The sequence below is a fragment of the Neolamprologus multifasciatus genome, chromosome 11 (genome assembly GCF_963576455.1).
Source record: "Neolamprologus multifasciatus chromosome 11, fNeoMul1.2, whole genome shotgun sequence".
Classification (NCBI taxonomy): domain Eukaryota; kingdom Metazoa; phylum Chordata; class Actinopteri; order Cichliformes; family Cichlidae; genus Neolamprologus; species Neolamprologus multifasciatus.
The window spans coordinates 12,424,254-12,436,803 of NC_140449.1; the positions used below are offsets into that span (position 1 = coordinate 12,424,254).

At 42.6% G+C, this 12,550-nt stretch overlaps 1 protein-coding gene across 6 annotated transcripts in view; it reads left to right on the plus strand.

Annotated features, from left to right (window-relative positions):
* Positions 1-11,645, plus strand: part of trak1a (trafficking protein, kinesin binding 1a) — a 49,030-nt gene extending 37,385 nt beyond the window's left edge. For all 6 annotated transcript variants that reach the window (XM_085177497.1, XM_085177498.1, XM_085177496.1 and 3 more), the window contains 9 exons: positions 118-248; positions 354-428; positions 941-1,078; positions 1,206-1,282; positions 1,389-1,628; positions 2,072-2,382; positions 4,378-4,860; positions 6,358-6,460; positions 7,668-11,645. In XM_085177497.1, the coding sequence (XP_085033623.1) occupies positions 118-248; positions 354-428; positions 941-1,078; positions 1,206-1,282; positions 1,389-1,628; positions 2,072-2,382; positions 4,378-4,860; positions 6,358-6,460; positions 7,668-8,730 (2,621 nt within the window). In that variant the 3' untranslated portion in view covers positions 8,731-11,645. The remainder of the gene's footprint in view (positions 1-117; positions 249-353; positions 429-940; positions 1,079-1,205; positions 1,283-1,388; positions 1,629-2,071; positions 2,383-4,377; positions 4,861-6,357; positions 6,461-7,667) is intronic.
* Positions 11,646-12,550: the final 905 nt, after the last annotated feature.

Sequence of the window (12,550 nt, forward strand, 5' to 3'; positions counted from 1 at the left end):
ACACACACACACACACACACACACACACACACACACACACAATCACAGTCACAGTCACTCTTTAGAAGCAGTGTGGCCATGAGCTGTATTTTGCTGAACACCTGTTCTCATTCCCAGGCGATGCCAACCTGCAGATTTCCTCTCTGGCTGAAGAGCTGGCTAGGAAGACTGAGGACGCCTCCAGACAGCAGGAGGAGATCACACACCTCCTCTCCCAGATAGTCGACCTCCAGAAGAAGGCCAAGCTTGTACGAAAGTCCCGATCTCTGTCTTAGATTACATTAAACGCTAAAAATACTTTGAATGCAGTCGGTTTCACACCCGTTGTCCTGTTTTGTCTGCCGTGTTGTCAGTATGCTTTGGAAAATGAGGAGCTGACTCAGCACTTGGGTGCAGCCAAAGACGCCCAGCGACAACTCACTGCTGAGGTAGGGCAGTCCAGGGCCTGGTCACCATGGCAACAGCACTGTGTTTTCTGCATTGCCAGCTGCTGCCAGATGAGGCAAATTTGTAGTATGACAGTTATATATATTCCTGCCAACAGATTTTGTTAGATTTTATGATTTAAAAATGATTACTTTATTATTAGGATCCTAATTATAAAGTAATCATCTTCCACATGCTTCCATCAACACATGTTATTGGTCCAGTAGAGATGTTGCTGATGGCTTCTCCTGTCTTCACATATTATTATATCACCAAATTTAGCACCCACAGTATATTGTCCTTTTTAAAAACATATTTTATACCATAATAAAACAGCATGCAAAGCTCAGTCTCTCCGAGAAGCAAATTGTATGAAAATCAGTCCTTTCACTGTTTAAATGTAACTGAGAGATAAACGGGAAACAAATGACCTCCAGGCTGGAGGTGAAACACTCTGCTTCAATGCGTTTCATTTTCTTCTCTGTAAAGCTCTTCCTCCTTCCTTCACTTTTAGTTGCAGGAGTTGCAAGACAAGTATGCAGAGTGTATGGAGATGCTCCATGAAGCTCAGGAGGAACTGAAGAACCTGAGAAATAAAACTCTCCCGCTCAGCACGGCCAGGCGTTTCCATTCCCTGGGCCTGTTCCCGATGGTGAGTGATGGAGTTAAATTTTTAAGGGTTGTTACAATGCAAATGAAATGTACATAGTTAGATGAGAGACTGTCTGTCTGCATCACAACATCTTCAGTTCCCAAGTAGCAATTTGTTTCTTCTCCAGGACTCACTGGCAGCAGAAATAGAGGGCACCATGAGGAAGGAACTCCAAATGGATGATCCAGACGTAGAAGAGCAGAGGTACATATCCTTTTTTTTCCTCCTCCACAGTATGATCTGATTCAGATGTTAATCATTCGTAATAATCTAAAAGTCATCCTTCAACTCCATGTTTGTGTGTCTGCAGACTGCATCCGAAGCGAGTTTTTCAAACAGTGAAAAACCTCAATCTGATGCGTCAGCAGCGTTCTTCTCTAGCCCCCTCTCCTCTCAACATCCCAGGCTCCAATCAGACTTCATGCTTCACCTCAGGGCGTTCCAGCAGGGTGGGCACGCCACGCTCCAACTCCATTTATGGTAGTGAAACAGGAAGTGGGATCATCCTAGACAACAGGACTAGCAGTATCCTGGAGACGCCTGATGACGGGTACGGACATCGCTCCCGCTACGGACAGTAGATTTGAATGATGAAGCATAATGACCTGATGAAATGTATTTAATTTAGAAGCACCCCAGTTAGGTAATTGAGTGTTCATTTGCAGCTGTTTTGAAATTTGATTAAGGTTCTCATTTCAAAGTTTGGCAAAAACCTTCTAGTTCCAGTTTCACAAATAATTTCCTGTGTTTATTTGTCATATCTGACAGTAAGTTGAAAAACTTAGTTTCTTCTGTGATTCAAATGTTTGGATTATTTTTCCAAATGACCTGTGAGCGTTTTTATACACTTAAGAGTGAAACAACACAATTATTTAAGGTTTCTTCTTATTTTTTCCCCTTTTGATAGTGAATTAAATCAAACTATCATTTTATTATCTCAAAATAGAGATTAACTTTGCAAAAACCTGTACCGCTGTCTGTCTCCCTCTTCAGGTCAGAGGACTCCAACAAGCGCCCCCCTGGTACCCCTGGGACTCCGGGCAGCAGGGACTTGGAGGCAGCATTGCGTCGCCTGTCGCTCCGCCGGGACAACTACCTCTCAGAAAAACGATTCTTCGAGGAGGAGAGGGAGCGAAAGCTGGCTTACCTGGCCAAAGAGGAGGAAAAAGGAGGACCAGGAACCCCAACGGAAAGCTTGTTCTCGCTTTCCTCACATACCTCAGTTGGAAGCATCTGGTCGGGGTACTCATTCACACCCAGGTCCTACCTGCCGGAGAAGCTGCAGATTGTAAAGCCGCTAGAAGGTGATTATTCCTCTCAGAGTCACAAGTCCTCGAATCTTCCACACGATGAAAAAGCAAATCAGAATTTCGGCAGTGAAAAAGCCTTTCGCAATGAAAATGAGATTTTGAAGGAAAAACACAACAAAAATCAGAACCAGGTGCAAAATTCCAGCCTCTCTCCTCCCAGAGCACGCAGCCAGGGCTGTGAAACCCAAAGTCAAGCAACTCAGAATGAGAATCAATACCTGATTTTTCACAAATGCAATCAGTCCAAGATCTTTCTGAGCGCCTCACCAGATCCTAACAAGCTGCGAAGGAGCTCCAGTTTGATGGAGCTGAGCAGTTTCTCAAGCTCACAGTCTCCGCTGGCTGTAGCCACAGGTCTGCTGGAGAGGTTGGTGCAGCAGGATGGTAGTTTAAATCTCCAGCACTCCTTTTATTTTAGACATACGCAGTTGCGCTGCAGCTTTGAAATATAGGTTACCCTGCTGTGTGTGGAGCAGTACACTGGTTCGAAGGCTGCAGTTTAGTTTCAATGAACACGTTCTGCACACAGTACCTTATACAAAGTAGATTTAATGATTTATTTTCCTAATATTTTATTCAAGTGTTGTACTTGGATATTGGAGCGTGTATCAAACTATAAAGGTGTGCACAGCCATAATGTGTTAAAAAGCCTACCTAGCACATAACAACATATGCTCACTGACACATTTGCAGTGAGTGATTTCCTGTATGGTATTTGAAATGCACTTTCTGTATTTTTGAACATATGCTGAACATGTTTCTGATGCCTTGTTCTAATAGAGGAGCTTTATTTATTATTTATTGAATTTTTAGTGTTGGATTGTCGATTCAGAGCAGTTATCACTATATTTATAATAACAGCAAATATTTCTAATGCAGAGGATCTCAGAAACCTGTTTTTGTTAACGTGTACTTGTTGTGACCTCTTCAATCATCCATCCACTCTCATTATTGTCCAGTGGAACTGAAAGCTTACATCTTGTACGATGGCACCACCTAGTGTCCAAACTTGAAGTTGCAACCATTTGCGTCATAGGACAAAAATGTGTTCTCAAAGCACGTGAACTTATGAAAATGTAAAAAACAAAAAGACATGGAAACGTTTCATTTCAAGTCTAACAGTGGTGCAGAAATAAGAAGTAATGTAGAAACAATCTCAGGTGATTATTTCTTAAATGTTCATCTGTCTTCATAAATTTCTGAGCCTTTCATCAGTGTCATGATGCTGTATGTACTGTCCACCTCGTCCACTCGTCATTTGTTGGCCTTTCAGTTCACTTTGGTCTTTGCACTTTACTCTTGTTCTATTCTCCTTGTTTGCTTTCTTTGATGATTTCTTGAATAAAGTCTTCATCATTTTCCACGTTCCTTTTCTCTCATTTCTTCTGCGTTTGTTCTTTTGCACTGGCATCTCTCAAAATGCATCTCTAGTAGAAAACCATGTTTCTAGACTTGAAATTCAAGCAGTTCGGTGTGCGAAGACACTTTGGTCTATAGACATTCCTCCTTTGTCGTGACATCCAGCCTCAGTGCTGTGTGCGAGAGTCTCTGTGTGCTGCATAAAGAAACGCTGTGACAGTGTTATAATCTAAGAATGTGCATTTGTTGTATATGTTGACGTGCATTGTCTGTGTTCCCGTCTCTACTTTGGAGCTTAGTCTAGTTTATATATGTGTGTATATATAACGTACTAACAGTAATTTTCTAGTTTTCAAGCACATTTCAACACATAAACAACACCTCCTGAACATAAGTGACGTCTTCGTGTTCACCTGCAATAATCAGGTGCTTTTAAAGTTTAAACAGATGTAGTTTGTTTAACCTGTGATCACTGAAAACTTGATAAGAACATATCTGTATCTGTAATCGACAATCACAGATTTTGTGGTACTTTTTCTGTATGCGTGTTTAAAGGAGGTCATGAACTTGTTAAAAATAGCTGAAGCTGCTGTTGATTTTCTTGTAACTTGAAGATGTGTTTTTTCCTAGGCTCTGCTACGCTCCATGCATGGCAGCAGCTGGCTCAGCCTCACATGGGTGCTCTGCTGGATCATCGGCCCGGTGTGGTCACGAAGGGCTTCCGCACTTTAGCGCACGAACAGGAACAGGAACAGGAGGACAGCTGGCAGCTGGACCAACCAGAGGAGGATGAAGTATCATGTGACTCATTTAGAGGCGTGCTAGGGGAGAGCCCTGCTCCCACGGATCTGCCTCGCTCTACCTCTACTCCCGCAGTCTGCCGCAACAAAAATGGCAACACTGAAGAAATCAGCCAGTCAGACGCACTGAATGGAACGATCTGCGGGGCGGCAGAAGCAGTTCAGGGAACTGATGGACATGTTGCAAGCATGCCCTTTCCTCTCTCCAACACGTCCCCTTCCTCTCCGCTGCCTTTTTCTCCCGAGATCAACGGGCATGTGGACCCCAAAGAGCGCCAAACCTTACAGCCAAACACTGTGGACCGCATGCCTGGTGAGGGAGCCTCTTAGCTGGGGTTACAGCACTGCATCAAACCACAACACCTTCATGTTTGCCCTGGAGCATAGGGATAAAGGGGACGAGGGTGAACAGGAGGGGTGGCGGGTTTAGGGGCAGGAAAAAGGATTCATTGGACACGTGACATCCCATCCTGCATGATCACGCTCATGTGTACACACCTGCACACGCACCCACCCCCGGAGCTGTCCCCTTGTATGCAGCCAGCGAACGCCAACAAGACAGAGTACATGTTTTTATTTTTGTTCTTTCATTTCCGTCATTTTCCAGCTGCAGCCTTTCTTCTCAGTTCACACTTTCTTTTGCTGCCACTTTTTTTCCTTTATTTTAGCCAATTACGCTTACACTCAAAGTTTTTCATCTTTTGCAAAGTCTTTAGTATCTTTAGGTATATTCTATAAAACATTTTAGACACTATTTAGGAGCAGGAGGGTTTAATATTTCATGCTAAGCTATGCTGTTTTGTAGCACACAGGCATACAGATACAGAAAGAAATTTGGCAGGTCAAGTGCTGTTGGGGCAGCTGTTCGAGTCACATGAACTCATGACACTTGCGGCTGGCTAATATTGGAGCCTACTGAGCAGCTTTGGTGTGGATGACTGCCGTGCCATTGATATTCTCTTGTCCCAGAGTACAAATCTTGTGGGAGTGGGTGGCTTTAACTTTACGGCTACGAGCCAAAAATGAGAGAGAGAATTTAAAACCCAAAGCTTTATTTTTATTAAGTCAACATGGTACCATTTAAAATGGAGAAGAGGCGCAGACTAGAATAAACCTTTGTAAGTGTTCCCAGTACAGGGAAATTAGCAGCGCATATCCTGACCACTGCATGAAGACACAGAGAATAATAAAACAAATTAATGCAAGAAATTCAAGTGAACTTAACCCTAGAAAGGGTGTAAACATTGTAGTGCTATAACTGTAATTAATATGAATGTAAACCCTGAGAGAAGCACAACTTGAGATGCATGGATCTTTATTAACACTAAAAAGTTAAAGTGTTGCAGTGAATCAGCCCCGTGTGGCCTTGGTTGTAACTTTAATACCACTGCAATGAAAAATCTGCCTCATAACTTAACTCTTCTACCTCATTTAAGTGTTTCATAATTTATAAAAGATCAGAGCGGAATAAACGCTTTAGGTATACAAACTGAATATTCAGTCACATCAGATGAGTGTGTGACTGATTCAGCTGCTGTTTCTTGTTGTCGAGGCTCACCCTTAGCAACTACATTTTCACAACCAAGGCTATTAGCTGGGATAGACTTCGAGTTTCTCTAACAGAAACAAGTATACTGGGGGGGCTAATGTTAGCTGGGGCTTTCGCTCGGGTCCTGTACTATGCCCACGGTCTATTTTCTCCACATTGTTGTGAACATTGTTTTTGCCTTGTTGTGTTTGGTCTATTTTGTGTCAACACTAAAAATCTTCCCCTCTCTTCTTTTTTTCCTTCCCTTCCTTTCTCCTCCAGTTCTTTTCCCAGGGAAGTGTATGTCCCACACTAGCTCCACATACACCTTCACCACCTGCAGGATTCTCCACCCCTCTGATCAGCTGACCACTGCATCCCCCAGGTAAAGAATAAATAAACACATCAACACTTAAATACTTAATTGATAAACCTTTGTCTTTAGCCTGATTTGTGTAATGATAAACAACAGCTGGCAATCAGATATATTGTTTTATATCTGTACTAAATGGCAGACCTGAAGTAAGTAATTGAACGAGCCAGGTTTTCTTTGATTTTCATCAAGAGTAGGTTTCCAGATGGGGCTTCTGTGTTGCCGTAGACCTGGTGCATAACGCTCAATGTCTTGATTTGGCTTAACAGGTCATGTGACGAGGAAGAAGAACTGGAGTTGTATCACATGGTTGTTTTGGCCGAAGTAGAGCAGACCCATTGAGTACACCTACTAGTGTGTGCATGGGTGAGGAAATGCATGGTAGTGCATTTCTAAAGATTTGCTGGTGTGTGAAGCAGAATAACTTTGGGGAATTTGCACTGTCTCCCTTTTGTCTTGTCAAACTTAGTGGGCAGCGACTTGTGGGCAGCTGCGTGAGGCAAATTTCTCAAGCACTAAACTGTGAAAAAGCTCTGCAAACACAAACATGTCATTTTTAAAAGCTGTGTCCTCTAGTTAGTCACTGGGCAGTGTGCTTCTTATTTGCCTCATAAGTTTCCCTGTTAAGAAGCCGCTTTGTAACTAACAAACCTGACATCCAGGAATCCAATCACTGATCCAATCTGATTAAATTTAACTGTGTTATACTCGGTGGAAATAAACTAAGCAAAGAGGTCCATTTTTTGGGGGGTGGATTGAACAAAGCGTTCTGAGAATTGGCTGAAAGGAGATCACTCACTTTTAATGCTTAAGGTCAGCTTTCATCTTGGAGTCACTTAGTTTACAGTCTCAGTTTTTCTGGCACTTTTCCTATTAGATAAATGTTACGTGACAGTGTACTCCCTGCAGAGCGGTTAAGGGCTACAAATTGGACTGCTGTGCTTAATGTTTCTTCACCATGTATACGGGGCTTGATTAACTAACTTTCTGTGTGATTAAATTGTTTAATGTGTGAACAATGTGTCAATCAGACTCGATGTTTCTGAGTTTTAAGAGTACAAATCAAAGAATGTCTTTGAGCTTAAACTTGTGTGCACGGCTCAGTCTTCCAGAACAGGATCAGATTTAATAGTCATATTAAAGGCTGGTGGTGTCTGTATAATTTTGGTTATGCTTACTCATCATTTTTCTTTTGTTATGTCCTTCCATTCCTCTCCAGCCCAGCCATGGCTGCGTGTCAGAGCAGTACCTGCCCGGGCACGCCTTCCCTTACGGCCTCCCCTGTACCCTTCTCAGCCCCACACACGCCTTCCTACACACCCTGCTGCACACCTCGCCGCCTTTCCCTCTCCCTCTCCCTCGCTGAGTCCTCCACCAACCTTAGGGACTCCACTAAAACCACCAGCACCTCTCTAGGCCTGGTGCGCCTCCTGCTGGAGAATGGAATTTCTGCCTCAGTGTACAACCCACGCAGCTGGGACCGAGGGCTGGATGCTTCGGCAGTGTTGGGAGGGGTTCAAGCACAGAGGTGCACAGAGAGACCGGAGCAGGGTGGAGTCAAGCAGCTGGGAAAACGTCCAGACACCCTCCTCCTCCTTCAGCCATCCAGCCCACCCAGCTCGCCTCACTCCAAATCGGCTTCCTCGATAGCTACAGGCCCCATGTTTCAGTTCAGCCCTTCCGATGACGACCCGCCGTACTACGACACCTTCCTCGCTTCTAAGCCGGCTCGTACAATTTTGAGGGAAGTGCTGGGGGAGGCAGAAAGGGAGAAGGAGGGCCAGGTGGACGATGACAACCAAACAGAGATGATGAATCTGCGGCTCGTGGACAAACTGAAGAGTTTTCGCACCCTTTCCCCGCATTCTGCTTCAGCTTCATCTGGAAGTACTCTGTTAGGCCCCTTTGGTTCTGCTGGACTGGGGAACAGCGCACTGGGTGGGGGGCTTCCAGGACTGAGGAGGAATCGAAGCTATCCCGCCATGGTGGGGGCCAGCATGGTGATGAAAGACCCAGGAGGCCCCCCCAGCACAGAGATACTCATACCGCATACAATGCAAACCTCACATACACAACAACTCACAGCGCACACACAGGAAACGGGCAAAGTGCAAACAAAAAAGAAGACACTGGTCACAAAAGGCGTGCACGTACCACAGACTCTAAATGCACTGGAAATGGTCACATCGCAGACGATAATACAGAGACACGCCAGGCCAAACGGCGAGGTGGGGGATTCGACCAGACACGACAAACACAACGATGAAGAAACCGGGACATAATGGAAGCATTAAGTGTATTACATCATATTACAACACAGTCTCGCATATTTTACAGAGCAGTACAGTACTTATGACACGACCACATGTGCACACCCACACACACTCATTTACAAAACAAAACAGCAACTACACCGCAGTCATCTCTCCTGGAAGAAAAAGGTTAAAAAACAGATGAGTGACAGAGTCCAACTACAATTATTCATCTTTCTAAACAGTCATGATAAGTGAGGTGGGATGGAAATATTGGCTAAGAACTGTTACACTGTGTTATACTCATATTCTGTCAGGCCAGACTAATGATGTTGCCTTCTTGTCTGTTGTAACTGCCCAATATATTGAACATACAGTATAGTATAGTATAATATTAAAGGCCCAATCTGGTGCACGTGTCCCCCACGTTACCTGTTTTTGCAGAAAAATGTAAAAAATTCTTCTTTTTTTCTTGATTTATGCAGAAACTGGGGTTCTACACTGTACTTTTAAGATTACACATGGCCATACACCAGATGTAATGTGTATGTCCTATGTAAACCTGCTGATACTACAAACAAGATACTCCTCCAGTTTTTGGCTTTGCTTTCTAACTTTTAACTCAATGTACAGCCAAGGAGTGTTTGTCGTGTCCAGTCCAGTGTTGCCAAAGACCGTCAGCCAAAGCGAAATTAGAAGATCTTCAGTTTAGGAACTGTAAGAAAAAAGTTTTGAATGACTGTGATTTCTGCAGTGACGACTGATTAAATGTGATCTGCTCTATATTTAAGTCGCGGTTAGAGACGAAGGCAATCTGACTAAACTAACATACAAACAGTGGTCCTATTAATGTCTTTATTAAAACCTTTCAGATCGTGCTTGTCTCTAATTGTGACGGATTGTAGTCCAGACTGCATTTTATGAATGCTACTCCTGCATTATGTGTGTTTTGCAATGCAGTGGAGTTAGCCGAAAGCTATGCTATGTAGCAGTGGCCATGGCTCTAGAGATCGAGATTATTTTCTGCCAGCAACCCCTCCCCTCTTTGTAATTTATACTTTCAGAAAGAATCCAGATTGGGGCTTTATGTCCTCTTGCTGTGACTGAATTTTCTTATGTGCCTAAAAACGAACATACTGTATGTCTGTGGAATATGGATCTGCGTTTGTTTTAGTTGATTACTTCATATTTTATGTTGCCTTTATTATTATTGTTGTTGTTATTGTACGGTATGCAGTAGAGCGGGTACATAAATGTACCTATGCCAATTTAAGGTGTTTGTGGCTCTCTGTTTTTGTCATTTAAAAAAATTGGGGGGCGTTTGGTGCACACGTAAAGGGGGATGCAGACCAGTCTAGATACACAGACATCTGCTAAAGCACTGTGACTACAGACCTGCAGAGAACACGAGTACTCCCCCCCCCAATTTTGGCTCACCTCTGTTTTTGTATTTGTCTAGTCAGCTGGAGGACGACAATGAATGTTGGGTGATTTGATTGAGATTTCGATGCATGAAGTGGTCGATAACATTTTAAGTCCTGCAAATTCCAAATGGAAGCTGCCACATTACAAAAACCTCTGCAACATGCTAACCACTGAGCTTTCACCGTAAACCAAAGTTATATGCTGGTGAATACTGGGAGGGACCATTGTCGTGCAGGCTTGAAGTTAGCTTCCTTCATTTATTTCTTTTTGCTCATATTGCATGTGCCCCTTGTAGCAGAATAATTTGCATACATGCTGACACCTTTGTTATTTATTCTGTCAAGCATGCGCGGGAGTAAAAAAGGATTAAAGCAATATTAAACAAGACTTGATTTCTGAATGTAACTGTAAAAAAAAAAAAAAAAAAGGATTTTTAAAAAATGGAGCGACTTGAAATATTCACGCTGGTTTTAACAGCTTGTTGTTTCGTCTGCAACAGTTTTCTGCTGATGGTTTGGTGTCACTGAAGCAGGTCCAGTTGCTGCTGTTTGAACTCACACTTTGATGCTCGCTAATGAAGCGGGGGAACATTTTTAAGCACATCAACAGTCATTTTTTCACCGATCCGATTTGTCAAACCGACTTTCTTTTGTTCATTGCCACTCTGACATTTTGTTGTGCACATTGTTTCCATTAGAGTTCGAGTTTGGGCATTGCACCTGGACCAGTAGGTGTTTAGTGGGATGAATGGATGCTGACCTGCTGTGGTTCTTGATGATTAAATGACTAAACAAGCAAAGGTTTTTTTGGTGGTGGGGGGGGGGGGGGGGGGGGGGGGGAGATACTTAGCAATCATTGAAGTACGTGGATTGTAAAAAGTAAGCACATCTGTAATGACAGCTGTTTAAATGAAGGAATTTTGAGGATTTTATTTATTTTGAAATCTCACAAAAGCATTTGGAATCCTTTCATTCATTATATTAATCAGTTAAATGCTAAACCTTTTAGTTTTTTTGGCACTTATAGTAAAATCTTAAAAACATTTCCATTTCTAACAGTGGGTAAAAACCCGACAGTACACTGATGCTGCTCAATGCTTCATGGCAGAGCAAGGTGTTTGTCAAAATCAGACCATTTTCAGTATTTAAAAAAACTAATGATAAGACTGAAGAAACAAGGAGATGGTGTATGTGTGTTTGTGTGTGTGCATGCTTTGCTTTTGTGTGTGTGTGTGTGTGTGTGTGTGTGTGTGTCAATTCATCTGAATGTAATTTATGACAAACAGTAATCTGCTGTAGGGCCATATATTTGTGTACAGTATGTTGATTTAAGTTCTGTTTGTGTTAACCTCATGAAAGGGAACTATTATTGCATTGTAAATGTATGCAACACAGATAGTCATGCTAACTTGAAAAAAATTAGTCATTTGAGTTGTTTATTTTTGGGTAAAGAGAGGAAAACTGATGAGTTCTATTCTACAGAACTTACTGTACTGTCAAATAAATTAATAAATAAATAAAGACTTTGTTTTGCTTCATTCCAAGTACACTTTTTTTATGTGTCGAATCACAATAAGTCTCTTCAAGCTGCTCGACGTTCTAAGGTGAAGAGTAGTGCTGTGTGATCCTGCAAATCCTGCAAATACCAAGTAAATACAGAGCCAATATTACCGATACTAACACTTATTGTTACCTATAAAGGCCGATGGATGCTGTGTAGGGGAGAGTAATGCGTTATCATTTATGAGATCATCATCAATTTGCAAATTCTGAACACATTTTAATGGCCACATTTTACTTAATATAACAAAAATCACCTTTTGTATTTTCATATATTGAGTGTTAGTGGTTTGGGGTTTGAGGACTGGTTGAGGGATGGGAGGCACCAGAAATTACTAATAAATAATGAGTACATGCAGAGCGGTGTGTGTAAACAGCGCATCAGAGCATAACTAAGGGTGGGTTTAGGGTCACCTCATCCAGCCCTAACGACACACTTAGTCAAAAACAAACGTTTTAAGCCTAATCTTAAAAGCAGAGAGGGTGTCTGTCTCCCAAATCCAAACTGGGAGTTGGTTTTAAAAAAAGCTGAGGCCTCTGCCTCCCATTTTACTTTTAAATACCCTAAGAACCATAAGCCAGCAGCCTGGGAGTGAAAAGCTCAATTTGACACATAACTTTACTTAACTTTAGTATAACTACAAAACAAATCGGACACAATCTCACCAAAACCCACTAAATTATGCAGAGTTATTCACCCCCTGCTTGGACTACAACAGTTTTCTGCATCTGCTGCCAGAGCTCAGCAGCTGGTCCAGGCCTCTCTCATGCATCTCTCCACACCTAAGCTGCCAGACCCTTCACTCAAAAAATAACAGCTGCACTCCTTTGACTCTGCTGCCTCGTTTTCTTCTTTATACAAATGA